Here is a 27183-nt window from a genome sequence, read left to right on the forward strand (position 1 = left end):
CAGATCCAGGATTGCCACGCCTTTAATCTGCTCTACTTTCCAAGATGCAGTTCAGATGACACCTCTCCCAAGAAGACTCTGATCTCTGTCCCAGACCCTAGTGCTCTCGATGGTCTCCACGCCCCATGTGCCTGGCTGATCTCAGCACTCTTCCACTTCACTGCAATCATGTGTTCACTACCTGTCTCCTTCCAGAAAGGGCAGGGCATTTCTCATTCATCCTGGTGTCCCCAGCACTCATTTGGGCCAGGCATAGCCATTTAATAATACATTGATTTAAAGGAATCCCCCCCCCCCCACTCCCTGCCATATCGAACAGGTCAGGGAAAAAAATAAAAGACTTGAGAGAGTGCAAAATGACAGGACTAGGGAGTGGTCTGACACATCAGGAAGCAGTCTAGCTGCAGGTGGGATCAGGTTCCTAAGGGAGGTTCTGAAACGGTTTTTAAGAAACCCTAAATCCAGGTTATCTGTCTGGAGGGGTTAGTAGACTGGGAGTTGGATTGACAACTTCTTGGGTCTTGCTCTAAGGAGCGAAGATCCTCTATAACGACCTCATACCTGGGCAGTGAGAGTGGACAGAATCCACCTCTTTCTTCTATTCCTTCCATCCCCTCACTCCACTTCCACCCATCTCTGCCGCCCAGGAACCTCAGCTCTTTCCTTTCCAACAGAGGATTCCGGCTGGTGATGCCTGGAGGGACCTGGCTGCAGGGAGGAGGAGGGAACTCTCTGTCCCTCCCTCCTTCTCCATCTCCCCACCCTTCCTCCCTCCTCCTCCCTCCTCCTCCCTCCTCCTCCCCCGGCCCGCTCTCTGTCTCCCTCCCTCTTTCTCCTCTGAGGCTGTGGAGTCGCCTCGCAGCAGCGAGCAACGAGCGCCCTGCTCCCAGTCCCGGCTTGGAACTTAACTGTATGAGTGCGGGTCCTGGAACCCCGGCCCCGGAGCTGCGAGTCCGGGTCTGAACCTGGGGCGCAGCGGTCAGCCTCCGAGGCCCTGATTTGGGACCGAGCCGAGGCTCTGAGCGCGGAGCGGGAGAGCCGGACGGGCCGGCGCAGCAACTGGCGAGTCAGGGAGCAGTACCGCGGAAGGCAGGGAGACGGCCGCGAGCTGAGGGCAGAGGGCAAAGTGCAGAGAGCGACCTGGCTCGGCGGAGGGCGCCGCCCGGCCGGAACGGAGCTCTCCGCCCCGGACGGCGGCCAGTAGTAGGGTGCGGACCCGGGGTCGCCACGAGTCCCGAGCGACTCCCCGGCCGACGGCTGGGGGCGTGCCTCCTCCCAGCCCAGCCGCCCCAGCCCAGCGCGCCCGTTCGTAGCGTCGCCGGGGCATGTGAGCGGGAAGCCCAGGCTGCCAGCCGCGAGGACCCGGACGGAGGAGTAGCAGGAGCGCGGAGCCGAGAGCCGCGAGCCCAGCGCCCGGCTGAGTAGTAAGTGCGCCCCCTCCGTGCCCAGAGCGCGCCGCCGCGCCCCCTCTCCAGCCCTCCGAAGTTTTGACACTCGCGACCTCGCGTTTCTGGGCACACGCCGGCTCTTTTCTCTACGAGTTTCCATCCTTTGCAAAGTTTTTTAAAAAGGAGCGGACCCCCACCTACCCCTCACTACTCCGGCGGTGGCGTCTGTTCGCGGGCAGACCCGGCTCCTTGTGGAGAGAGGTGGCAGCCTGGTAAGGCCGTGGGTGTCTGTTTCTGTGTGCGCACCACAGGAGCCGGGCTTGGGGTGCCCCCACCCCGCCACGGCCGCTTCTCGCCCACCGGCCGGGGGCACTAGGTCTTTCTCACCAGCCCGTCTGCGCGCCCAGTTCAAGGATTTCCCAGCGGGAAGCCGAGGCGACCAGTGCGCGTCCGGCTTGGGGCTCCGGTGCCCGCACCGAGGCGCAGATCTACCCCTGTCCTGGTTGTGTGGGGTGCCGGGGGCCAGCCACGCAGCCCCTCTCACCCTTCCAGGTTCGCTTCCCAGCGGACCAGCCGGGCGCTGCATCCTGTTTGTTTTCTGCTCCGGCTGCTCCAGTTTCACCCCCCTCTCTCTTCCCACCCTAGCCTTCTTCTTACCACCCCTCCACCTCCTGCCTTTGGATGTCGGAGGTGAATCTTTTCATCCCTGTCTCTGTGCAAAAGCAAATGTGCCTGGGGGTAGGGAGGTACGGAGGTGGGAAGGGGGGCTAGTCGCTCTGTTGCCAGCGGCTCGCCATTGTTTTCCCACCCCGCGCGTTCTGTGCGTAAACACACACACACACACACACACACACACACACGTACACACACACGTACACACGTACATGTACACACACACGTGCGCGCCGGCTGCTTCCAGTCCCCAGACGCGCAGGGATCGCCCGCGGGATTCTCCCATCTGCCCGCCTGGTCTTCCAGTCTGGAGGTGCTCCATTACTTAACTGGAGCTGGGGAGGGCAAGAGACGTGGGGGTTGCCGGAGAGTCACGGGCGGAGCCGCGAGCTGGGCCTGGGCGGGAAGTGAATTTTGAACTTCAGCCCTGGACCTTTCCGGGAGGACCCCGAGCGCACGAGCGGCGGCCTCCAGCCCTGGAGGGCCGACGGCAGCTGCAAGGACTCCAGCGGCGCTCTTGGCAGCCGCCTCCGTGACAAGGGCTAGGAGGAAGCCGAGGAGTTTTCCTGGGAAGTTTGCTTTGACTCTGGGAATTTCCGGGCAGGGCGCCTTGGCGCTGGCGCTTGAAGGGGTCTGGCGAAAAGACAGCAAGAGAAGATGCTGCTACTTTGCGCGGAGTTTCCAGAGACCCTGCTTTCTACTGTGCGCCCTTGGGGAGTGGCGCTCGAGATGCTGGGGTTCAGCATACTTTGGTCCTAATTTCCCGTCTATGGACAGTGTGAGCTTGGGCGAGTCCCTTAACTTTTCTAGATTTTCCCCTATGCAAAATGGTCAGAGTTAATGCACACATCTTTGAAACTGGCATCTAATGATCAGTTAAGGGATACTGGTTTGGAAGGTATGAATGCCAGGATGGTAGTTGGACCATTGTAAGCCTAGCTTAGAGGTTAAGAGACAGGGCTCTGGAGTTGGATCCCAGATACTGCCACTGGAGACATGGTCTTGAGAAGTTTAATCTTACTGCTCTGTATCTGCTTGCTCATCTGTAAAATGGGTTTAATATGAACAGTACTCACTTCTTGGGATTGTCTTAATAAAGTGAAGCTCATACAACAGTACCTGGCACATAGTAAGTGCTGGAGAAATGTGACCTGTTATTGCCATTATTACTTAGCTGACTTTGTACAGACCCCAGAAGAGCATTTTGGGGTTGTGCTCATTTAATCAATTATAATAATTGTCCACTTTTGGGAAGGAAGAAACCTCACACTTCTTCCCACCCTTTCCTGATTTTAGCACCTCCCTACTCCTTGCATAGTTCCACCTTGTGAAGTCGTTTTTTTTTTCTTTTTCTCCTTCCTCTCTTCTTCCCTCCCTCCCTCCCTTTACAACTTTTGTGAAAGGCATTTTATTCCCTCCTTTTCCTCATTCTTAAAAATAAATCTTGGCCCAACTGTAGTGTTCTCAGTGGAAATCAGGCCCCAGGAAGGAAGCATATCCCCAAGAGTGTCCTGACCTGGGCTGCTGGCTCAGGATTGGATGAGCATTTGTGTCTCTGGGGCTGAGAGGAGCCCCAGTGTCTGCAGCCCTGGGGAAGAATCAGGTGGGATGGGCTGAGGATGTTCCAGGGGGAGCTCTGCTCCCGAGGTGGCATAGGTGGAATCTGTGTTGCCTGCTGCCGGGGCTCACTTGGGAACCTGGAATATCCCAGCTGCCTGGGCAGACTGGATGTGGGATTTGGGGTAAGTAAGGGGCAAAAGTTTCACCTTCAACTTTCAACTTGCAGTTGGAGTGTTTACTAGGAATTTGGGTTTGTCATAAGCTTCTTGTCTGATTCTGGACCCTGCAAATGCACAACACAAGTAAGGGGTAAGCTGTGTGACAGTGAGGAAGAAGAGCAGGCAGCTGCTGCCCACCCACAGCGCCTTGGACAATGGACTCCTCTCTCTCTCTTCTCTGACCCTCTAACCCCATCACCAGTCATGGGAGAGGATGGCCAGGAGATTGGTTCTTGGAGCTTGGAGATCCTGCAGGTAGGCTCTCAGTGATGAGAACCAGCATTGCAGTCACCCTCATTCATCCCTTTAACAGAAATTTGTTGAGCTCCTATTATGTGCCAGGCCCTGTGCTAGGCAGCAGGGCTTCAAGGGTGACCAAGACAGGTAGTGTGCCTGCCTTCAGAGAGCCTTCTTTCTAGAGGGAGGAGACCGGCAATAAATAACTTGAAATAAGTAACCAAGACAATATTAGATCCTATGTGATTTTCAGAAATATGACACGGTGATGTGATAGACAGTGTATGTGTGGGGACAGGCAGGGGAGGTCCTAGATGGTGAGGCCAGTGAAACCTGCCCTGGAGAGAGACTAGCTCAGTCCAGGCCTGAAGGGTGAGAAGGAGCCAGCTGCACAAAGACCTGAAGGAAGGGGATTCCAGACAGAGGGAACAGCAAAAGAAAAATCCCCGCAGCCAGAACAGGGTTGGCAGTAACAGTGGGGCTGGAGAGGGAGACTGGAGAAGCCAGGAGGGCCAGAGCCTGGTCACACGGGACCTGGTTAGGAGCCTGGATTTTACGGCCAGGGCCATGGGAAGCCATTGGAGAGTTTTAAGGAGGGGAGTGACATGATCTGCTTTATGATTTTAAGAGATTATTTGGTCCACAAGAAAAAAACCAGCTTATTTGGTAATCAGAGTTGCCCCAGGGGAGGGAAATGGTGGCTGAGGGATGGGATGAAGGAAAGATGGTGTTTTCAATGTAGATTCTTTGTCCTTTCCAAATGTAGTACCATGTGCATGTATCAACTATGCAAAAAAAAAAAAAAACCCAAACCAGAAAGCATAGTTAAAAAAGAATAGCTTAAGCCTGGAAAATGTATATAATAAAAAGTTTTTTAAAAAATCTAAAACTGTTATCATAGTACCAATTTTGTAAAGATAATGATACGTACATGCACGTCCATCACGCACCTACACAGATGGAAGCCTAGATGGCTGCCTCAGTGTTAACAGAGGTTAATTCTGGACACTGGATGTATGAGGGATTTTTATTTTCTCCTTTATCTTCTGTTGATTTTTCCAATCTTCTTCAATTGTCATGAATTACTTTTATAAGTGGGGAAAGATGTGAAAAAGAGACATCACTCCGGCTACTACATAAAGAATAGTTTGAAGGGGAGCAGGAATGGAAGAAGAGAGGCTGGTTAGGAGGCTGATTTGAGTTGAGATGATGACTTGGATAAGGCGGGCCAATGGGAGATCATTCTGGAGGTAGAGCCAATGGGTCTCACTAGCACACCGTTGCCTAACACGATGCACTGCTCTTGCCTAGAGAGGGCATTCCACCCCCAGCTCAGATTTTGTAGGCAGGAATGCTGGGATCAGTAATGGTGACAGACAATTTCCAGTGCTGCCTTGGCTTTGGAAATGTCTTGAGTTTTATCCACATCCTTATTTCCATCTTTCCTCCTAATAGGGAGAGCCCCATCCTGAACATTTTGCTACTATGATAATTGGCAGATTCAGGGCAACATGATAGATACAATACGAAGGATTTAGAGCCAGGAGAGATGTTCATCCCATAACATCTCTGAGCCTCCATTTCCCCATCTATGAAATGGGGCAACATTTGGGAGGCTCACGTCTGATTAAGTCTGCAGCAGTGCTCCATGAATGATAAGGGTCTGGTTTTGCTGTTGCCAGACGAGTGTTTGCTTGAGCGAGGCCTGCTGAGGATCTAGGTGTTCCTGTCCTTGAGGGCCTGACACCTGATTCTACACAGGTTTTCTCTTCTCTGGGGGTGCCTTTTGAGATTGGCCCCTATTGGGCAGCTCCCTGAGTAGGTCACCAGGAAGCTGATGCCACTGGAAAAAGTGGAATTCAAGTGCAGCTGTGCCTGCACGCCCCCTTCCCCAGCCTTATTCAGGGGTGAAGCTGAGTGTTTGAAAAGGGCTCTGTGCTGGGAAGGCCTGGCCAGGCCCACAGTAAATCGTGCTCTGAATGGGAATTATTTTTGTGCTCTGTGTTTGCTTAAGAGGGCTCACTCCTGCCTGAACTCGCTGCAGTCCTCACCCTTTGCTAGTCCTCTTCCTGGAACCTGGATATGTTAGCCAGGAAGGCTGTAACAGTGCCTGTCACCACGCGGGGGACCAGGACCCATGGAGGGTTGCTTTCGTATCTCCTGTCATCTCCCTGTCTCCCCACTCCCAAGCAGGAAGGCATGCCCTGGATGGGGTTCTTTGGCTGGGTGACAAAGAACCCCTTCTTTGGGTGACTGCCCCTTCCTTGGTCCTCCTTCCAGCTCCTTGGGAAGACTCAGATTTGTTACAGGCCATCTCAGCAGGGCCACCTTCAGCCTCTGCCAGCTTCTCTGATCAGGAGTGACTCTGTTCCTTTTAAAAATTCAAATACTTTCTCTAAGAAGCAGTGATATGGTAATTCCCTCCTAAGAGAGGGGTGGAGTAGGGTGGATGGGGCATTCACTTCCGCTTGAGTGCCTGTTACATCCATGGGCCTAGCCAGAGAGCCCTGAGACTGGACCTGCTCAAGCCTTATGATGGTGAAGGCCCTTGTGGCTCTCCTAGGAGCAGGTTTCTGTCCAGAGTGACAGTGGTCAGAACTCTGAGAGGCTGTGAGGTGAGGAGGAAGTGGCTGGGGTTTCCCCTGCCTGCTCCCAAGGTCATCAGTGGGTGAATCCAAGGCCTGGGCATGGCTCAGGATGTGTTATATGTGGCCCAGCATCTCAGAGTGTGCACATGAGGGCAAGACAGGAGAGCAGCAGGGACCGAGATTTGTACCCAAAGGTCGAAGATGCCAGCCAGGGGTGTTTTTATGGGGGAGGGGTGTGTTGGGGGGTAGAGGAGAGAAAGGAAGAAGTGGGGACAGTATCTCTAGCTGCCGCCTTTTTTCTTAAATAGCATGATTACCCAGGCTCATTCGGTCACTCAGGGAAGCCTGACACATGTCATCAAATCTGAATTCAGTTCTCTTGATACACACAACAGACTCCCCTCCCCTCATCTGTGGCCTTAGCATTTAAATGGCCTTGGCACAAAGCCCCATAAGCAGCCCTAGGGATTGTGGCCAGGTTGGGGGGGAGGGTTTAGTGTTACTCCCCATCTTGTCCCTCTGTGTCTTCTGGGGACATGTCCGAGGTAGAGTGTCAGTGTTTTGGCTTGAAGGGAAGGGGCCACAGATGGGGCAGAAACACTCAGGCTCCGTTCTCCCCTGGTGGTTTGGGTCTGTAATCCCTGCCAGGCCTGGAGCTCCCTGGGGGATTCGCCCCAGAGGAGGCCAGACTGTTCTCCTCCCCTCAGCCTTACCTCCCCCAGTCCCCACCCCCTGCTTGACTCAGAATGGAATGTGCAGCCTGTGGAACAGGATGGGGTGGGAACTAGTTCCCAGAGGGCCTTGGTCCCCATCCCCTCCCCTCCCCCCACAAAGTGGGTAGGAGCCTCAGGGCTGGGTCCTGCTCCTGCAGGGCTGGAGGTGCCCCGCTCCAGTCGCAGGCCCTGTGCTGAGTGAGGGCAGAGGCGGGTACCATGGGGATCCAGGTCCAGGCATCTGAAGGAGCAGCCAGGGTGGGGGCATTTCTTTACAAGTCCAAGACTTTGGTGGGTGGCCAGTGAGAGTCCAGGGGTATAGCAAGCCAAGCAGACCCGTCCGCAGCTCTGGTAGCTGGGGGTGGCCTACCCCAGACCTCCACCCTCTGTTGACTTCTGTTTTAGTTGCGGCTTATATTTTCTAATTCCTATTTTCTGTAGTTTCCAAAAGTAGTATAACAATGTGTATTACTTTTGTAATCAGGATGGAAGGCATTTAAAATATATGTAGAATTGCCAGACAGGGAAACAGACAAAGTAGTCAGTGTTTCTTCTCTGGAAGACTGGGAGTCAAGGCTTGACCAAACAGTAGAATATTCTGCAGAAAGAGGGTTCCCTGGCAGGAGGGGCAATAGTTGGAATATGATAAGAAGGCCTGTGACACTGGACTGATACCTTTTCAGGACGACCATTGAGTAGGCCTGTGGATCCCCCCGGTGGGCTCTGGGAGGGGGGCTCTGGGCTGAGGTGGGCTGTCCAGGGACTGGGCCCAGAGGCCTCCTACATTGGCTCTGGCACCTGGGGGGAGGCAGGAAGGGGAGTGAGCTTTGATTTAAGCTGCCCTCACACTGACTCAAAACAATTAACTCCTGCCTGGCCACACAAGACAGGTCCGGTGCAGCCCAGAGTGGAGGGTGAGGAGTTTCCTGTCTCAGTGTGAGGTGTGAAGCTCTGGAAACCTTGCTCCTACTGAAACAGCCCTACTGAAGGAGCCTAAAGTCATTCACCCATTCCTGTGAGGCTTTGGTTCCTGGCTTGTCCCTCAAAGGGTGGGGTGGGGTGGGGGGGTGAGGAGGGAAGGACGAAAGGTTATTGGGGAGGGACTGGAAGGAAGCCTGTGTGCAGGTACAACCAGGCTGTCCGAGGCCAGTGGGGAGAGGAGAGTGGGGAGTGAACAGGGAGTTGTTGAAAGCAGAGGGGAGGGGCCCCTCCAGCCCCTGACATTTCTCTGGCTGCCTGGCTCCCCTCTCTGTGGCCGGTGGAGAGGGAGGGTATATGCGTGTAAGTGTGTGTAAGTGGCCAGGCGGGACCTACACCCTGAAGACCTTGGTCAGCCCCTGCTGGACCCCAGCAGGGACAAGGCTGTGTGCCTCTAAGAGCCCCCAGGGGACAGTGGGGACATTAGACCAATGTCAGGAAGGCAAGGGGAGAGCAGACTGGGAGGCAGAGAGAGAGCCTGGCCCGGGCGCTGCTGAGGAGGCCTGCAGAGCAGAGCGAGGCCTCCTTTCATCCCTCCTCCCTGAGCTTCAGTTCTCCAGAGCCTCTGGTGCCTCACACAGATTGGGGGTTCAATTCCAGTCCACCTGGTGAGGGCGGGGCAGTGGGTGATCACCCTCCACCCTCCTTTCCCTCTCTACAGAGATGCAGTCTCCTCCCGCTGTGTCATTGTGAGCATGGGACTGCAGTCACCCCGCCCCGCCCCGAGCCGGGGTGAGGGTGGAGTGGGTCCGGGAAGAGCTCTGGAGACCCAGTGGGGTCCTCTAGCTGGGGCTGGTGGGGCAGGGAGAGGGAGGCCTCTCCTCTTAGTCCGGGTGAAGGGCTCAGCTGTCACAGGTACCGGAGCCAGGAAACAGGGCAGAGAACAGAGAAAGGGGATCTGTCACATCTTGCCTGGGGTAGAGGTAGGTAGCAGAAGAGCTTTCTCTTTGGTATTTGAGGAAGTCAAGGGATGAACGTGACTGTCAAGTTGGAATAAGCATACAAGTCTGGGTGAATGGGGTTCTTGGAGTTGTGCAGTGCACAGTCTGCACAGCTGTACATGCTGGCCCTTTTGGAACTGGTTCAGAGCATCGGGTCCCTGTGGTTTTCACAAAGTGAGTTCCTTTCTCTTTTACCAGCTCTGCCTGGCCTTAGGTCCATATTCCTCAGCATGAGACCCCCAATTTGGAGGTGATTTTTGGCTGTTTGTTATCCCTTTCTAGGTGTTGATTGACCTGGGTTTTGGGGAACCAGAACTGAGGAGCGGGCTTGTGTGTGAGCGAGGGTATGGGTGCGTTGGGCAGTTTAGAGAGGGTCTGGAGAGTTTGACCACCCTCCTTGTGGAGTCAGAGTCCTGTTTGGATAACTGGCCACAGGTGCAGCGAACCTTCTGACTCCTGAGTGAAGGCTCGCTGGGTTTAGGAGTTCTCAGATGGGGCAGGCAGGTGCGGAGGAGGGCAGGGTCCTGCCTCCCCCGACGGTGACCCCTCCCCCAGGCGCCTTTGCTGGCCTGCGACCCACTGGGTCTTCTTTATGTCCCTGCCTTCCTCTCTCCCCCTCCCATCATCAAACTCACTCATCCCTTGTCCTTCAAGATCCTGCTCTTTGATCTCTGAAGAAGTGACTGGCTAATCGGATTTACCAATCTAAATTCATGTGCTGGTGGCAAGTTAGCAGGTAACTCTTGAAGCTCTTTTAACTGGCCACCAGGCCTTATCAATCCAGGGGGGGACTGTCAAAGTGGAACCCTGGGGTGGAGGTGGGGTAGGTGTTTGGGCCTGAGGGGGCTGTTCCATTGCCCATTCGCTCAGCAGGTCGGAGGGGAGCGCCTGCCTCCAAGCTGTGCTCTGTACGCTGGGGCTGAGAGACCAGTGCAGCCCTTACACGGTTTTGAGGAAGATAAGGATTAGATATTCACTGACAAAAGTGAAGGTAGGGAGGTGTGGGGGAGGGCTGTGAGCATCAAAGCATCAGGGAGGGGCACCAACCAGATTTGGGCCATCAGGAAAGGCTCCCTGTAAGAGGAAACAGAATGACCTGGAGGGTGAGGAGGAGATAGCTTGTCAAGAGCGTGTCAGAGAGAAGAGAAGGTTGTAAGGACAGATGCCCCCCATGTTTTCCAGGGCCCCCACCTGGGTCTCCAAGGGCATATCCAATGGTCCTGTCCCTCACCAAGGACCCTGGGGCATCATGACTTTGCGGGGGAGGGTGATTGGTGGGCACTCAAAGACAGGGTGGCTAGGGGCTCCTGACAGCCTTGTTCGACTATGAATTGTGTATGACAGCATGGGGGAGCATGGGTTTTGGGGTGCACTAATAAACATGGGGTGTGCGGGGGCTGCCTGTGGTGTGTGGCCCAAGTGACCCAGGGATTGGAAGCCCAAACCTCTCCCAGGCAGCTGCGGTGGGAGTCGGGGGGCGGGGATGGGGTGCAGGATTGCTAGGGCCAACTGCAAATTAGCCAGGCTGGCGTTAAATGCCTTTGCTGCTTCTCTCCTCCCCTCCTGTCCCTCCCTGCCCTCCCGAAAATCAACAACTGTGTCAACAGCGGGGTAATTGTGCTTGGCCGGCAGCCTCTGGGGCTTCCAGGACCAGGCAGGTGCTGGCAGGGGCTGCTGAGCCCCACGCTGGGAGCAGTCTGGGTCTGGCTGCCAGGGCTGCAGGATAAACAAGGCCTCACACAGGCTGGCTGGGAGGGAGGGAGGCCGCAGGCAGGCAGGAGGGAGAACAGGTGTCTCAGGAGCATTGCAGAAACAAAGGGCCTCTTGTCTCCTCCTCCCTGGCCCCAGGGAGCAGCCCCCTCCCCCCTCTCTCAGGCCCTGCCTCGAGACCAGTGGCCAGGTCAGCCAGGGGGTGCTGGGAATGAGGGAAGGGCAGGTGCTGACCTCCAGACTCCCCTGCATCTTGGTGCTTATTTTTTCTTGCTTGAGGCAGAGGCACTAGCCCTGGAGGCAGGGTACCTGCCTCTGAACAGACCCACTGGCCATGAGGCCTCTGGGGGTCTCAGTTTCCCACCGGAAAGACAGAAAGACCCTCACCGCTGCTGGGACACCCAAGGAAGAAATGGATGGGAGACAGGAAAAGGACCTGGAGCTTTTTAGAAGAAAGAAGCAGCAAATGTCAGGAGTGATGGAAGGTGGGGCAAGAAGTAGGGAGACCTGGGCCAAGGGATTCCAGGTGGGATTTGGGGTGGAGTTGGCTGGGGTGCAGCAACACCCTCTTCCCTCCATAGCCCTTAACGAAACAGACCTTACTGAACACCTGCCATGTGCCAGGCACTGTACTAGGGATGGAGAGGCAAGGAAGAATAGCGTAGTACCCGCACAGACAGATGGACTGGAGCCAGACTGCCTGTATGGTCTTGGGCAGGTAACTTAACCCCCCGTGTCTCAGTTTCCTCATCTGTAACATAGGGTTGATAATAGCCGCTGCCTCATGGGACTGTTATGTAGGTTAAATGTGTGAAGAGATGCCTATTGTATATAGTAAGGGATACATAAGAGAAGGCCGTTATTGTTCCGTTATTGTCCTTGTCCCTGAGAGAGTATCAGGGGCTCAAATCTTGCCAGAGTGCAGGAAGCAGACAGGTAAACAAATAATTGCAGTTCAGTCAAGTGCTAGAGACTAGGGATGTCAAGGGCTCTGCAGTGCCCTGGAGGAACAATCAATTCTTCTAGGATTATTAGGGAGTGATTCATAAAGGAGGGGCAACATTTGAACTGGGCTTTGAGTGAGGTATAGGAGTTTTCTGGTCAGGAATGTAGGAAGGGCCTTCCAGGCAGGGGCACCGTGTGAGCTGCAGCCCTGAGGTGTGAAGGCGCCTGTTTGCACCTGCATTAGGGTCTGTGAGCCCGACAGCTGGAGGGTGACTGGGCTGGGCTGCAAAGGGCCTGAGTGGCAGGGGGTTTGGGCTCATCCCTAGTCTGTTCCAGGGTCAGGTGCCAACTTTGGTCGTCACTCAGTATCTTTCTTCCTCCTCCCCACACCAATACATTATGAATCACTCAGTCTAACGCTGGAATATTCTTCAGCTTATAGAGAAGCAGGATGGTTTGGTGAAAACACCATGGGGTCTTAGAGTCAGAAATTTCTGGATTCGAAGCTTTTGTATTTTGAATCTTGATGTTGGGCCATTTACCTAATTTCTTTGAGCTGCATAAATTGGGGTCATGGCTTCTCCCCTCTGGCAGAGTTATGGTTGGGATTGGAGGAAAGTTTCTAGATATATAGCATTTGCCCAGTAAACGGGAGCTGTTAGGGTTACTCCCTGTGTGGTCTTGCTGATGCCATAAACCTTTCTGGGCCTTGGTCTCTATCTGTAAGGGGGAAACAGTGGTCTGTCTACTTCCTTCCATGATTTTCAAACTGGTAATGGGCCAGGCTGCCCATTTCCTGGGTAGATCAGTCAGGCCCAAGACCCAGGACCAAAAGGATCAGCTGGCAGCCTTCCCAGGGCACCAGCTGGTCCTGCTGGACTGAGTGGAGGGAGCTGACCTCCGGTGGTCCAGCCCAGGTGCTGCTCCCTCTGCAGCAGGCGGTGGGGCTCCACATCCTGCCTTTCCCACAGGGGTGAAGCCCTCCAGCGTTCCTCTAACAATTGCTGTGCTGGTATTTGAAGGGCCGATGGGCAGTAGAGGCCAGTGGGCACCAGAGGAGACCAAGGCCCTGGTCTAGACTGTGTGTCCTCAGGCCTGCCGCTTCACCTCTTAGAACCTTGCTTTTCCCATCCGCAACTTGGGGAGGACCATTTGGACCCCTCCTGGGATAAACAAGAATGCTGTGTTGCTGTGACAATAGAGTCAGATGAGGACGATGACAGCCACCCTAGTAATTTTTGTTGCAGTTTCAAAATCCAGATGTGGAGTCAGACACTTAGTCACACTCCCTCGTGTGTACCTGGTGGTGCCGTCCACAGTGCGCTTCCCTCCACGCAGCTCATCTCAGGGGTGCCTCGTGAAACCTTGTCAGAGGGCAGAGAGTATCTAGCCCCCCATTTTTTTTTTTTTTTTTTTTTTTTTTTTTGCGGTACGTGGGCCTCTCACTGTTGTGGCCTCTCCCGCTGCGGAGCACAGGCTCCGGACGCGCAGACTCAGCGGCCATGGCTCACGGGCCCAGCCGCTCCGCGGCATGTGGGATCTTCCCGGACCGGGGCACAAACCCATGTCCCCTGCATCGGCAGGCGGACTCTCAACCACTGCGCCACCAGGGAAGCCCCTAGCCCCCCATTTTGTGGATGAGGAAATTGAGATTTAGAGACAGGGTGGTGGGGCCTCGTAGTTCCACACTGACTGTGGGTCTGAAGGGATGAGGCTGATCACTTGACATGTCTGACCACGCAGCAGCACAGGAGGGAACCCACGCCAGGATCCTGCTGCAGGGTCCCCTGGTCTCCTGCCCTGGCATGCTGCCACTGGTTTTGAGGAACTGGTGATGGGACGGGCTAGGGGCATCGAGGAATGCCTGGAGTCCGCTGGGTCTCCTGACAGTTGCAGGGAGCCCATCCCGGGTCCAGATCTGGAAGGGTGTTTGCCTTGGCGAGGCCACCATCCTCCTCTCCTCCCTCATTTGCTACCTTGGCTGTGCCCATCGTGGGCATGACCCCATTTTCTCTTCCTCCTCTGTACTCACGTTTCTCCAGTGGCTTCAGGGTGAGGTGAGGTCAGGGAGAGAAGCTGATTCAGGAAGATGGGGCTGGGACAGTACTTTGGGGTCTCCTGGCCAGGTGATCAGATAGCTTCCTAGGTAGCCCTGGAAACTACCTGAGTAAGACAGAGGCAGAAAGAGCAGCAGTGACACTTGGATTTTTCCAAGGGCCATGTACATGTTTACATATAATTTGCATATAACGAATACACTGAACACAATTTTATAATCTATCCCCAGGCGGATTTGCCTTCTACTATTGTTCTTTTCAAAGATGGCTGCTCCTGGCTTTTTACTCTTGTCTGGCCTCACTTCTATTCTGTTCTCCCCATCCCCCTCACAGAGGGCAGGTGATGGGGGGGCGAGACGACACAGACAGAGGGTCAGCTTTAGGTCAGCCCTGCTATTGATCACCCTCCCTGGGGTGAGCACAGAGGGTGGCCCCCGCCACTGAACACACAGGCCTGGCCTCCCTGCCGCTCCCCAGCGGCCCTCTCACCTATGAATGTGGCTCAGGGCACCTTCAAAGGCAGGTGCACAGAGCTTGGCACTTAGCAGGTGCTCAATAAATCTCAGGATAAATCGAGATTAGAGACAGGCAGGAACCTTGGAAAACAAAGACATACCCTGTTCAGGCTCCTTGGTGCCCAGCTTTTGTGCCCGTGAAGGACGAGGTTGATGGGGAGAAGTGAGCCTCTGAGGAGTAGATTTCTCTCCTGACTGTGGCCAAAGGAGGCATTTCTTTCTCTTCTTGGCCTTGCAGGAAATAGTGGTGGGGATGAGAGGAGCAGAAAGAAAGGGCCAGGCCTTCTATTATTTTGTTTTTCAGATCGAGAGTCTGTTAATAGCAATTTATGACGACCAGGTCTGCAGCCAAGCACATTCTGTTCTCCACTGTTGGGGGGAGACTCGCAGGGCCATGGCAAGAGGCTGGACGGGAAAGACAACCAGGTCAACACTTTTATGATCGACCGTTCGGTGCCTCGGCCTGTACCAGGGGCAGCTTTAGCACGGGGCCAGCTTGAGCCCAGTCCTGTGTGGGGATGGCATGGCCTCCCCGTGTGAACCCAAATGGCTTCAGTAAGTGGGGTGAGCTCCCCTCCCACATCATGCTCACTGAGGCTTGGACTGCAGATTGCTTTCTGTGAAATGGGGTCAGGGCAGTGACTCTCAGAGCAGAGTCACTGTAGAGTTTCTCAAGACGGCAGGGCCTGGGAAGAACCCTACAGAGAAAAGGAGAGCAGCTGTGTGGGAGAAGACTTCAGAAGAGGGGGAGTGGGCAAGATGACCACCCTTGTGGAAAGAATGGTGCACAAGCAAAACAACCCCCTCTCTGCAAAAGAGCTGAGCTGGTGGAATTTAGCTCGGCGGCTGTGAGATCGGGGCAGTAGATAGAGCTCTGCGGGCACCTGGGCTCCGTGTGTGCAGGTTGTTGTGTGGGGTCCCGGAAGACAGTGGAGAGGACAGGCGCAGCCCCCGTGGCGCCCCCTCCACCAGGCTGGCCTCTACGCTTCCCTGGGCTCATCACCAGTCCCCATTCCTGGAAGCAAGCCCCCTTCCTCCATCCACTCCTCCTGTAAGTTGGTTTCATTCTTCCCTTGATTTCCCCTCATTCCCCTCCCAACTGTTTGGCTTTGACTGGAAGCAGCTACATTAGCCATTCTTCAAGGGGCCAGCATCCCCCAGGGGGCCAAGGTGCCAAAGGGCAGAGAACTTTGGTCGGTGGAGGGCTTCTCAGGGTTAGGGGCGGTGGTGCCTGATCCCCGGGCCTCTGCTTCATGGCTGGGGGGAGCCCATGCTGCTTCGGGGAGAGCGAACCACTCAAGTGGCTGTTTCTCGCATCCCAACTATGTCCCCAAGCTTGGTGCCGTTGGACGGTTGTTGAAGGGGAGACTCGCTGGAAGGATAAGAAGCTTTTGTGGGACTCTGGAAAGAGCCAGGGCAGAGAATGTAATGCGTTGGGTAGTGGGGGAGAGGGATGTTGGGCAGTGAGAGAATGGGCCTGGTTTCCAGCTGTGAGGATTGGACTATTATCTTATTATTATCCTCACACAGCTGACAGCCACTCAGCCCTGAGACGGGTTCCTTGTCCTCTGTTCTATGGGTTGACATCCTCTTGCCCGGCCAGCTCAAGGCTCTTGCCAGGAGTTCATGAGAGGATGCACTCTGAGATTTGATCTGGCATGGATAAGTTCATTAGGTGTGTATGGAGCATGTACTCTGGGGGCTCCATTAGCAACCCCTGTGTCTTGCTAAGACAAATACTAGTAGGGCTCCTCTGTGCCAGGTGCTGTAAGGAACAACGGGGACTAAGCTACCAGCCGAGAGGCTAAGGAGCCCTGCTGCGGTAGAAAGGGGGGCGGGGGGCGTTAGCTTATAGTTCAGTTAGGAAGAGACCTCCAAGGTCAGAAGGAGCCTTGAATGCAGGCCAAGGAGCTAGGACTTTGTTGACAGCGAGGAACCAGAGAGTGTCTCAGAGAACTTTCAGAACGGGTGGCTCACTCATTCAGGCTGAAACTTCTCTCTCATTATTCTGCAACAAACTTCCAACAGAACCCTGTGCTTTTCCTTTCCATTCAAAGACATTTTTGCTGCCGTCAGGTTGTGCTGAACCATCTGGTAATCAGACAACTTCCCTTCCCCTGCAGGGCTGCGGCTTCCCAGGGTGTGAGGCCAAGCCTGGCAGCCTGTGGAGGGGAGGTCCCTTTTCCTGGTCTGCCCTGACCCACACTCACCCCGGCTTTGGTCCCACGGGCTCAAGTGAGTGAGTGTGGCCAACTTTCCTGGGATATGCCACTCCTCGATGAATGAGCAAACTTACTTTGTTCAGGATTGATCAATATTAATCTCTGGATGTCTTTTTTAAAGGCAGTGGTTTGATATATAGTTTTAACAAATAAGGTATTCAGGGATGAATAAGCTCTACCAATTCCTTATTATGTGAAGGCACTGGGTGGTGGTGGTGGCGGGGAGGAGACCAGACCCTGCCCACAGGGAAGCTGTAATCTGTCTGGGGAGGTGAGACAGGATCATGGGAAATAGCTGCATTTTGGGAACAAGCCCTTTCAGCTGAGTTGGCCCGGGCACCAGGACTGCTGGAGTCATTTCTGTCTCCATGGGCTTGGTTTCGGAGGCTAGGTACAAGGTGGAGTCAGACAGATCCCAGTTTGAGTCCTGGCTCTGCTTCTTCTGAGCTGTGAGATTTCTGGCAAATACTAGAACTTTCTTAGAGCCTAGTTTTTTCACCTACAACGTGGGAAAAGATTAATACCTACTTCCCAAGGTTAAAAGGATTCAGTGAAGTGATGTATATGTTACAGTGCTTAGTTCGGGGCCTGCAGTATAGGAGACTCCAGTGAGTTGGGAGCTGGTATTAGTATCGCGGCCACTGTGGTGGTGGCTGTTGGGGCTTGTGCTGGGGTGGGACAGGGCGGCTCTCCTGGGGCCTGTATGGATGTGGGGCAGCTCCTCCCTTGGGTCATGAGCACGACCTCTGGATTTGGGAAAGGGGGAGGAGCACCTCTCCAGAGTGTGGTGGGTGCAGACTTTGTCGGCTATGACACCTCTCTCAGCCTCCCACTGTATTCTTCCTTCAGATTTGGCACACAAATGTGCTGTGCGACCCTGGCCAAGTTACTTAACTAATCTGTGCTTCAGCTTCCAGAACTGTAAAATGCTGCTGACAGTCGTACCTGGTACTGAGAGGATTAAATAAAAAGGGTTATATGGAAAGTGTTCAGACGGTGTCTGGCACAGGGGGTGTGTCTTATCCAGGCATTTGCTGCTGTAATTATTGCTGTGGTTATTCTGTTACAGGAGTGACCCATGCACTCAAAGAAACAAGGGAATGAGCTGCTGCCCCAAGTGTTCCAGGAGTTTGGAGCAGGGGTGGGGGTGTGGGATGGAGGTGGGCTGGGGCGTGGACCCCAGTGTGTGGACCCCGCTCTGCTGGCGCTGGGGAGCAGCCCAGAAAAGGGGGTGAACTCTACCACACACTAGCTGCAGGCAGGGTGTTGCCAGGTATAGAAGAAATGATATGGCTCAGAGTGCACTGCCTTTTGTCCTTTGCCCAGTGTTGTCCCTTAAACTGGTCACTAAGGGGACAGTTCTACACCAAGTAGAATGGATTTTTGAAAAACTGGTGAAATTCACGTATAAGTTGGGATCACTTGGAAGCATGAAACCACCACATTCACCAAACCCAGCTGCTGGTGAATTTTAATAATTCATAGTAATAGACAGCCTTTAACTAACCTTTGGACTCTGGGCCCTTGGGAGCTGCCTGCAGGAACCCGGCAGGAAGTGGAGGCTGTCCCCCGGCACCCAGCTCCAAAGCCGAGAGGGCTAATTGGGTTGGGAGTGCCTGCGGGGAAGCAGCCTTTTCTCCAAGGTCCTTGTGCTGTGGTTTTGGACTTGGAGTCAGGTGGACCTTCAGTGGGATTTTGCTTCCACCCCTTAGCTTCAGATGCTTCAACTATAAAGTGGGTTTTATTGCTGCCAAAAATACCTGTGAGGCGCTTAGCTTGTTGTGCTCGCTCGAAAAATGGCAGGTGCTGTCATGATCCTTCTGCTGATTTGGGCTGCAGCCTGAGGGTAGAAACCAGGGGCTTAGCAGCACTTATATTTTTGCAACATCAAAGACCTTGGAACCCCACCCCCCCCAGCTTAAAATTTTATCTCTGAGAGAAGAAGTAATAATTCATCCCATGTGCAAATGGAAAAACTGAGACCTTGCAAGGTTGGTGGTGTGTCTCAGGCCCCACAGTGAGTTACAGGCGTCCAAATCCCTTATACTTATATGGGGCTTTCTAAACCATCAAGTGTATTAAGTGCTTTGACATTTAGAAAATCACTATGCTGAGGCTCCAAGCAATCTGGTGGGGTGTATTTTTTTTTTTTTTGGTGGGGTGTATTTTGACTCCCAATTTACAGATAGGAAAACTGAGGCTCAGAGAATTAAGACTTGCCCAGGATTGCACCTTGATTTCGTGGCAGAGGTAGGGCTCAAACTCAGACCTTCTGCCTCCAAATCCAGGGCTCATTTCCACTGTGCACTCAGAATTATCACGTGGGTCTGTGTGATCCTCTCTGCAATAACTTTTCCCCTCCATACCCGTAGATCTGCTAGGTGGATAGTCATGAGCCAGGAGGGAGAGGGTTAAATTCCTTCCTAAGCGAAGGAGCTGGTTTTGAGCTGGGTGCCTCCAGTGACCCCATCATTGACCCTCACCCCCTGGGTCAGGGCGACAGGCTGTGGGGGAAGGGAAGCAGAGCAGCTTTAATGGCCCTGTGCAGGCAGAGGGAGGGCCTAGGGGAGGCAAGAGCAGGGGAGGGGACGCTCATCTCTCTTCTTCTTTGGACAAAGATGGACAGAGATGCCAGTGGCTTTTTTCAGTTTCCATAGAAAATCCCTAAGGTTCTCTTGCAGTAGAAGGCCATCAGCGTGGCCTGAACTCTTAATCAGGCCATGGAGCACAGGCAGCTCTTAGATACTGGAAACGCTGGGATGTGTTCTTGGGTAAGTGGGAACTGGGATAGTTTTTACTGGTAAAGGTACCAGTAATAGAAAACGGAAATATCAAATGAACCTTAGGGGAGGATGGGACTTTGGTCCCAGCCTGTCATTCATTGAAGAGGAAAAGGATGATTCGAGTGGCCCACAGAAACCAGCACCTGTGCAATAAGTGGATGACTCTGCAAACTGGGAAGGCTGCTCCTTTCCCTCCTTCTCTCCCCAGGTGGCTCCACCCCAGTCACCCCCTCTGTTAGCTCAGACCTTCTTCTTCCTTTTTTTTTTTTTTTTTGCGGTACGCGGGCCTCTCACTGTTGTGGCGTCTCCCGCTGCGGAGCACAGGCTCCAGACGCGCAGGCTCAGCGGCCATGGCTCACGGGCCCAGCCGCTCCGCGGCATGTGGGATCTTCCCGGACCGGGGCACAAAACCGCGTCCCCTGCATCGGCAGGCGGACTCTCAACCACTGCGCCACCAGGGAAGCCCCAGACCTTCTTCTTTAGACTATTTGTTTGGATTATTGTCCCTCTGTCCTCCCCAAATGGACCTCAAGGAGGTCCAGAGCTATAGAGTAACTGCCCAGGGTTGTTCAGCAAGTCGGGAGTGGGGAGGTGGGGAGAGAGCTGTTCTGGAAACCAGGCGTCAGCCCAGTGCTTTCCTTGAAACTGCCACCCTAAGAAGGACAATTGAGGCAAAGATTTCCGGGAAAGCCAAGGAACTGACTTAGAGGAAGTGAGCGAAGTCTCTTCCTCTATCTGCATCTTCCTGCCCCCAGATCCCTTTCCCTCCCTGCCGAGGAATCCTGAATACACCTGTCTCTGCATGGCAGGTAAAAGCCTTTCATTGTTCCTAGAGGTGAGGGAGGCACCGAAAGGAAGGCCTAGCTGGTGGGGCGGGTCTGGCACTGTCTGGCTCTGGCCTTTTTAGACACTTCAATTAGTTACGTTAATTATGGCTTTGTGAGCAAGGGGTTCTCTAAAGGCAGCCAGTCTCCAGCCTGCGCGCTCCCTGACCCCCGGCCGGACATGAGTCCCCAGCCTGTGAGTCTGTGTTATGCTCTCACCTCTGCCTGTCTGCAAGATTAAAGGTGCCATGAAGGTGTAAATTATTAACAGTTTCATGTTCTCCATCTTTTTTTTTGTGGTAGCCTATACGATAATGAAATTTACCATTTTAATCATTTTTAATTGTACAGTTTGGAGGCATTAAATACATTTACATTGTGCAACTGTCACTACTGTCCATCTCCAGAAGTTTGTGTCATCCCAAACTAAAACTCTGTATCCATTAAACAATAACTCCCCCTTTGCGCCTCTCCCCAGCCCCTAGTAACCTCTATTTTACTTTGTCTCTATAAATTTAACTGTTAAGTACCTCGTATAAGCAGAATCAAGAAATATTAGTCTTTTGATGATTTCACTTAGGCTTACTTCACTTAGCGTAATGCTTTCAAGGTTCATCCATATTGTAGCATGTGCCAGAATTTGCTTCCTCCTTTGTTAAGGCTGATAATATCCCGTTGTATATGTTAAGGCTGATAATATCCCGTTGTATATGTTAAGGCTGATAATATCCCGTTGTATATGTTAAGGCTGATAATATCCCGTTGTATATGTTAAGGCTGATAATATCCCGTTGTATATGTTTACCACATTTTATTTTATCCATTCATTCCTCCACAGGCACTTGGGTTGTTTCCACCTTTTGGCTATTGTGAATAATGCTGTATGAGCACGGGTGTGCAACATCCTTCAAGGCCCTGCTTTCCCTCCTTTGGGTAACACCCAGAAGGGGAATTGCTGGATCATATGGTTATTCTATGTTTCAGTTTTTGAGAAACCACCATATTGTTTTCCACAGCAGCTGTATCGTTTCGCATTCCCACCAGCAATTGTCTGCATCCTTGGCAATACTTCTTTTTGCTTTTTCTTTTCTTAAAAACAATACCATCATAATGGGTGTGAAGTGGCATCTCATTGTGGTTCTCCAACTTTTTATGGGGAAGTCAGGCCCCGAGAAATGTTGAGACGTGTCCTCCCCATTGCAGAAGCAGTCAGGCCCTGGGCCCACGCTTCCGGGCCTCTGTCACAGCCTCCATATTCCATCCTGTACTCCTTTTGCTACATACTTGTCCCATCAAGAGGAGGCAGGTGAGGGGAGGGGGTATAAATTAGGAGTTCGGATTAACATATACACACTACAAAATATAAAATAGATAACCAACAAGGACCTACTGTATAGCACAGAGAACTATACTCAATATTTTGTAATAACCTATAAGGGAATATATATATGTATAACTGAATCACTTTGCTATACACCCGAAACTAACACAACATTGTAAATCAACTATACTTCGATTAAAAATTTAAAAATTAAAAAAAAAAAAAGAGGCAGGTGAGGTCCTTCTGCTACCTTGCTCTGTCTGCTGTTTGTCAGGGCCCTTTCCTTCCCGTCTGTCATGGGAGCAGAATGGCCCTGGCCCACCAGAAGTACCTGGAGGGTAGATGACCTTGTGGGTGAAGAGGAGGTTTCAGTAGTATGAGATTTAAAGAGTTGGATTGTTTTAACTGTGGGCATTGGATAAAGTAAATTATGGTACAGCCACTGAAGAGATGGGCAACCATTACAAATGACTTCATGAAGAATTTTCCTTTCTTTCTTTTTTTTCTTTTTCTTGGCTGTGCGGCTTGTGGGATTTTAGTTCCCTGACCAGGGATCCAACCTGGGCCCTCGGCAGTGAGAGCGAGGAGTCCTGACCACTGGACCGCCAGGGAATTCCCTAAAGAATTTTAAATAATTTCCATTTTTTAGTAACATGAAAACTTCCCCTGATATACTATTAAGTGTGTGTGTGTGGGGGGTATAGTACAAAAGCTTGCTTATGAGCTGAATGATGAAAAAGAAAACGACACACAGGAAAAATATTTGATGGAAAGAGGCCAAATTGTTATCAGTTGCCACCTCTGGATTAATGGGAAGTGACTTTAATTTCTTTTTGTCTTCTTTATGTTATTCTAAATTTGCAGATTTTCTACAATGAGTACACATTCCTTTTAGAGTCAGAAAAAAACTGATAAAATAAGATGACTGCAACAATAGTTAGGAACATATGTTGGGGGCGTCTGTGAAGTGCACAGCTCTGCTCGCTGCTGTTGGTGAGAAGCTAAGGGAGAGGGAGCGGAGGTGTTGGGGTAGAGGCCAAGGAAGGATGGCCAGGAAACAAAGAAGAGGTGATAGCTTAGGGAGCTCAGGGACTGAGGCAGCCCTGCGCCCTCCAGTGCTGCCCTGAACTCACTTGGAGGATGCTATGTTAGGACCCTGGCTTTGAGTCATTTGATGTCTGCATGTGGTGTTTGCCTTTGACTTTTCTAACATCAACTGAGCCAGGACCTGCTTGGGTCCCTTGACCCCGCATCATGAGAGCAGCAGACGGCCAGCAGAGGTTGGGGTTGAGGGCCTGGTGATTCAGGCTCCAGGTGATGATTTTCCATGGCTCTTGGGACCTCAAACAAGTGGAAGAGAAGCCAGTGTAATCCAGTGCTTGAAAGAAGGGACTCGACAGCCAGTCTCTGGGTCAGTGTCCTGCTCACTACTCACTGGCAGTAGCTTAGCCTCCTTAAGCCTTTGTGTCCTCATCGGTAAAACAGATAACAGTAACTATTTCACAGGGCTGGGGAAAGTATTAAAAGAGCTAATGCCTGTCCGTACCCTTAGCTTATTGTGTGCCTGATTCCTGATGTCTGGTTGAGAGGTGGATTCTGACGCTAGACGGCCCGGGCTCAGATCACCTCTGCGCCTCAGTTTCTCCATCTGTAAAATGGAGATCATAATATCATCTACCTCAGATGGTTATGGTGAAGATCGATTAAAGTGATTCAAACAGTGCTCAGAAAATGTTAGCTATGATCAGAGGGGTACACACCAGAGTGGCAACCGGTAGTGTGTGTCTGGCATCTGCCAACTCATCTGATTGTCCCAAGAGTCCTATCTCACTGGTTAGTGCCCGTCATTCAGTTGTTAAATACTTTGAATGTCACCATTGTTATTTTATTATTATTACCATTGGGGGCTCCAGATGTCAAGGTCCCTCCCAGAATCATACCATACCCCACCCCTTCGCCAGATCTAGCTCTTTTCTGCCTCAGTTTCCAAAGGGTGCTGGTGCTGGAAGTTGGAGTCCCAGGCAGACTAGGGTGCAGGCTGGCTGCTTTGGGGATTGTTTGATGAGCATTTTAGATGAAATCAAAGACTATGAAACGGTTCTCCTCCCCTTGCTCCCCTGCCCTTTCGAAAAGGAGCCAAAGCCAAGAAAAAACAACCACTCATAAATAAAGGGGACCATGAAAATAACAAAAAGAAAGAAGAAATCTTTTGTGGCAGGCTTGTGTGCCGATGTGGTAGATAATGGGAGAGGAAACATGGACTTTGCAGAGAAACAGAACGGAACACTTTGTTCACTGGAAGAATGAATGCTGCTTGAGTAAGAGCTGCTCAACTGGGCTTTCCCATGAGTGAGCTTGTCTTGGGGGAGATGGTGGTGATTAGGTTTTCATAAGGCACAGGTGGCATCCCGCGCAGAAACCCTGGGTTGGGGGAAGGGGAGGCTATGGGGGAAGCAGCAGACCTGAGCAGGGTGCCCTAAGGTGAGGCTAATGCGTCCCAGTTCAGCCCACGGGCCCCGCCCGGTTCAACCCATGGGCCTCGGCCATGATGACTGCGGTGCTGCCAGCCACCTTGTTCCTCCATTGTCTGCCCAAGCTGGGGAGCTGGATGCTCAAACCCCTCTGGAAGCCCCCAGACCTCCCCTCAAGGTGTATCTTTTATGGAACCTTAGGGAGGTACATCCCAGGGAGGAGAAGATGAGGCCAAGTGTATTTGCTGATTAATCATGTGCTGAACTTCTGGGTCAAGACCGTGTCCTGTCAGCACTTGCCTGGTGGCCTTTCTTGGTGACTGGCATCTATTGACTCCTCTTTCTTGTACCACTTACCCATCTTGATCGCTGCCCCATTTCCCCTGCCCCTGCAGTGGCTGGCTGAGGCAGGAAGAGGGAGAAGTAGGGAAGGAACCAGATACTTTTCCTGAGCCCTCAGGGACCTGAGGATGTGGTGTGAAGGTGCCCACTTTGAGAAGGGGCTGTGGGGTCGCAGATGTGTGGAGGCTGGTATTTGAAATACCTTTAAGAAGGACCTTCACAACGTTCACTGGCTTGGGGCAGAGTGCTCTGGCCGGCAGAAGTTCCCTGGAAGCACAATCATTCATTCATTCAATCATGATAACAACACTCTAAGTGCCAGTCTGCTTTGTGCCAGGCATTGCACTAGTATTTTTTTTTTTTTTTTTTTTTTGTGGTACTCACTGTTGTGGCCTTTCCCGTTGCGGAGCACAGGCTCTGGACGCGCAGGCTCAGCGGCCATGGCTCATGGGCCCAGCCACTGCGCGGCATGTGGGATCTTCCCAGACTGGGGCACGAACCCGTGTCCCCTGCATCGGCAGGCGGACTCTCAACCACTGCGCCACCAGGGAAGCCCTAGTATTTTATATACAATACTTATTAACTCTCCAACAACCACGAGAAGTAGCTATTGTTGGTCCCCTTTGCAGATAAAGAATCTGAGGTGTGTAGAGGTTAAGTCTCAAGTATTCACTGGGCTCCCTCTTGGAGCAGCGGGGAACTGGCTGACTCTCCACCTCTCAGCCGTCACCCCCAGCTCCAGATTACAATGGTTATGCCGGTTACAGCTGTTTAGCACGGCTGTGTTCAGGCACTGGCCTTTGCCTGTTATGTTGTTTACTCCTCACAACCACACTAGTGGGTATATATTACTGATCACATTTATAAAGAAAGTAGTAGGTTTGGAGAGTTGAATAAGTCGGCCTGTCCATGCCACTAGTTAGAGGGCTGCTGGGGTTTGAACTGACTGTGCCTGTCTCCAGAGCCTCCGTGTCACCATAGACCCTGAGAGCCTACCTAGTCCACGTGGCTTGGACTTGTCACCAAGCAGAAGCCAAATGCTGCTCGGCCCACACCAGCCCCAACAAAAGGGATGTCTGCAAAGATGAGACTTTGTTCAGCCTGGTGTTCACAGGCCACTCCCACTTGTCCTTTTCCCCCTCTGCAGTCATTCTTCTAGTCTCCACCCTCCTGTCCCCTCCTGGGGTTGGCAGGGGATGGCAGGGGTTAATGGAACAACACTTCACCCTCGAGCTCCGGCTCTGGAGGAGATGAGGGAGCTTGTGAGGGTCTGCAGAACTTCAGTGCCATCGGGAAGGGAAGGCACGGGGGGTTGGTCAGGTAGGCCGTGGCACTGAGGATGTGGGTTTCCTGGGCAAATTCAGGTCCTTTCAGCCTGTCTGCACTAAGCGTGGCCTGGGTGTCTGGCTCAGTGTAGGCACCGGCCAGGGGAGATTTCAGGGTGGTTGGGGACACCGACAGAACACGCAGACAACCTAAGCAGGGTAGTGAAACAGCGCCAAAGAGAGGGGGACCTACAGGGGACAGGTGGAGATGGAAGAAGATGACACTCCCAGTTGTCCTTTGGGTGTGGGTCTTCTGCGTGTTTGGCATGCAGGGGTGGGGGAGGCTTCCCCAAAAGGTGAATGAGAGGGTTCAGTGAGCAAACATTTTTTTTGTTTTTTACAAACATCACATTCAGTCTTCTCAGTAATTCTACGAAATAGTTATTATTTGTTCCATTTTAGTGATGGAGAAACTGAAACTTGCCCATAGTCACACAGTAGTATATGGTGGAGCCAGGCTTCAAACACAGGTCTGGGTGACAATAAAACCCAGTTCTTCTAGCCGTATCAGGATGACTCCCAGCAATGCCAGAGGGTCACACACACCTGCCAGCCTCTGGAAAGCCAGGCACATTCAGGGATAGGTGTCTCACTCTGGGTGCTCTGGGGGTAGGGAGGGAAAGACAGCCTCCTTGCTTTAGGTCTCTCTTCGTCTCTCCTTCCCTGAACATATATTCTGTACCAGATTCTCTAAGCTTGTGAGTACCTTCTAATCACAAAGTAGGTATTGGAATTTCCATTTTACAATGAAGAAGCTAAGGTTTTCAGAGGTTGAATCTTTCCCCCAAGTTTCCAAAGTGGCCTTGGTTTCTTTCGATTAATTCTTCCTTGGCCATGACTCAAGTCAAAAACAACTAGAATCCTGTAAGCAGCAAAGGCAGTGGCAGATCTATCTTTGCTAGACCGGATCCTGTTATCTGGGGTAGAGGAAGAGCAGCCAGGGCACCAGCCGACAGATGAAAAGACATGGGTTTGGGCATCAGTGAGGCCTGAGTTCAGATGGCTCCACCGGGCCTTGGTTGGGTGGGAAAAATGAGTGGCGAGCTCCTCACCCAGTGCTCTCAGCCACGGGGGTGTTCTGTCACTGCATGCTCTTTGTCGTCCTTTCCCTTTGGTTAATGTTCAGGGCTGTCCCAGAAGGGAGGCCTCTGACAAGGCCAGTCGGCCTCGGCTGCACCACTTCTGCTGTGTGCCTGCTCTGGGCTGGGCACTGCTCGTGTAAAAGGCCAGACACTCCCGAATCCAGGACGTAGGCTTGGACCTGGCCACTGGGAGGTAAGGCCAGGACTGTGGCTGCTTCCTAGCATTGTGGGTGGGCTGCTGATGGGGCTTGGGAGGGGCTGGAGACAGCATCGGGTGCAGGCAGGAGGGCC

General features: G+C 52.7%; 1 protein-coding gene across 5 annotated transcripts in view; it reads left to right on the forward strand.

Moving 5' to 3' along the window:
- The first annotated feature begins 827 nt into the window (after positions 1 to 827).
- The window catches only part of SOX13 (SRY-box transcription factor 13), a 44489-nt gene continuing 18133 nt past the window's right edge, over positions 828 to 27183 (forward strand). For all 5 annotated transcript variants that reach the window (XM_060129145.1, XM_060129166.1, XM_060129149.1 and 2 more), the window contains exons 1-2: positions 828 to 1424; positions 21190 to 21284. In XM_060129145.1, coding sequence (XP_059985128.1) covers positions 21235 to 21284 — 50 coding nt within the window. In that variant the 5' untranslated portion in view covers positions 828 to 1424; positions 21190 to 21234. The remainder of the gene's footprint in view (positions 1425 to 21189; positions 21285 to 27183) is intronic.

Source organism: Lagenorhynchus albirostris, chromosome 2 (genome assembly GCF_949774975.1).
Source record: "Lagenorhynchus albirostris chromosome 2, mLagAlb1.1, whole genome shotgun sequence".
NCBI lineage: Eukaryota > Metazoa > Chordata > Mammalia > Artiodactyla > Delphinidae > Lagenorhynchus > Lagenorhynchus albirostris.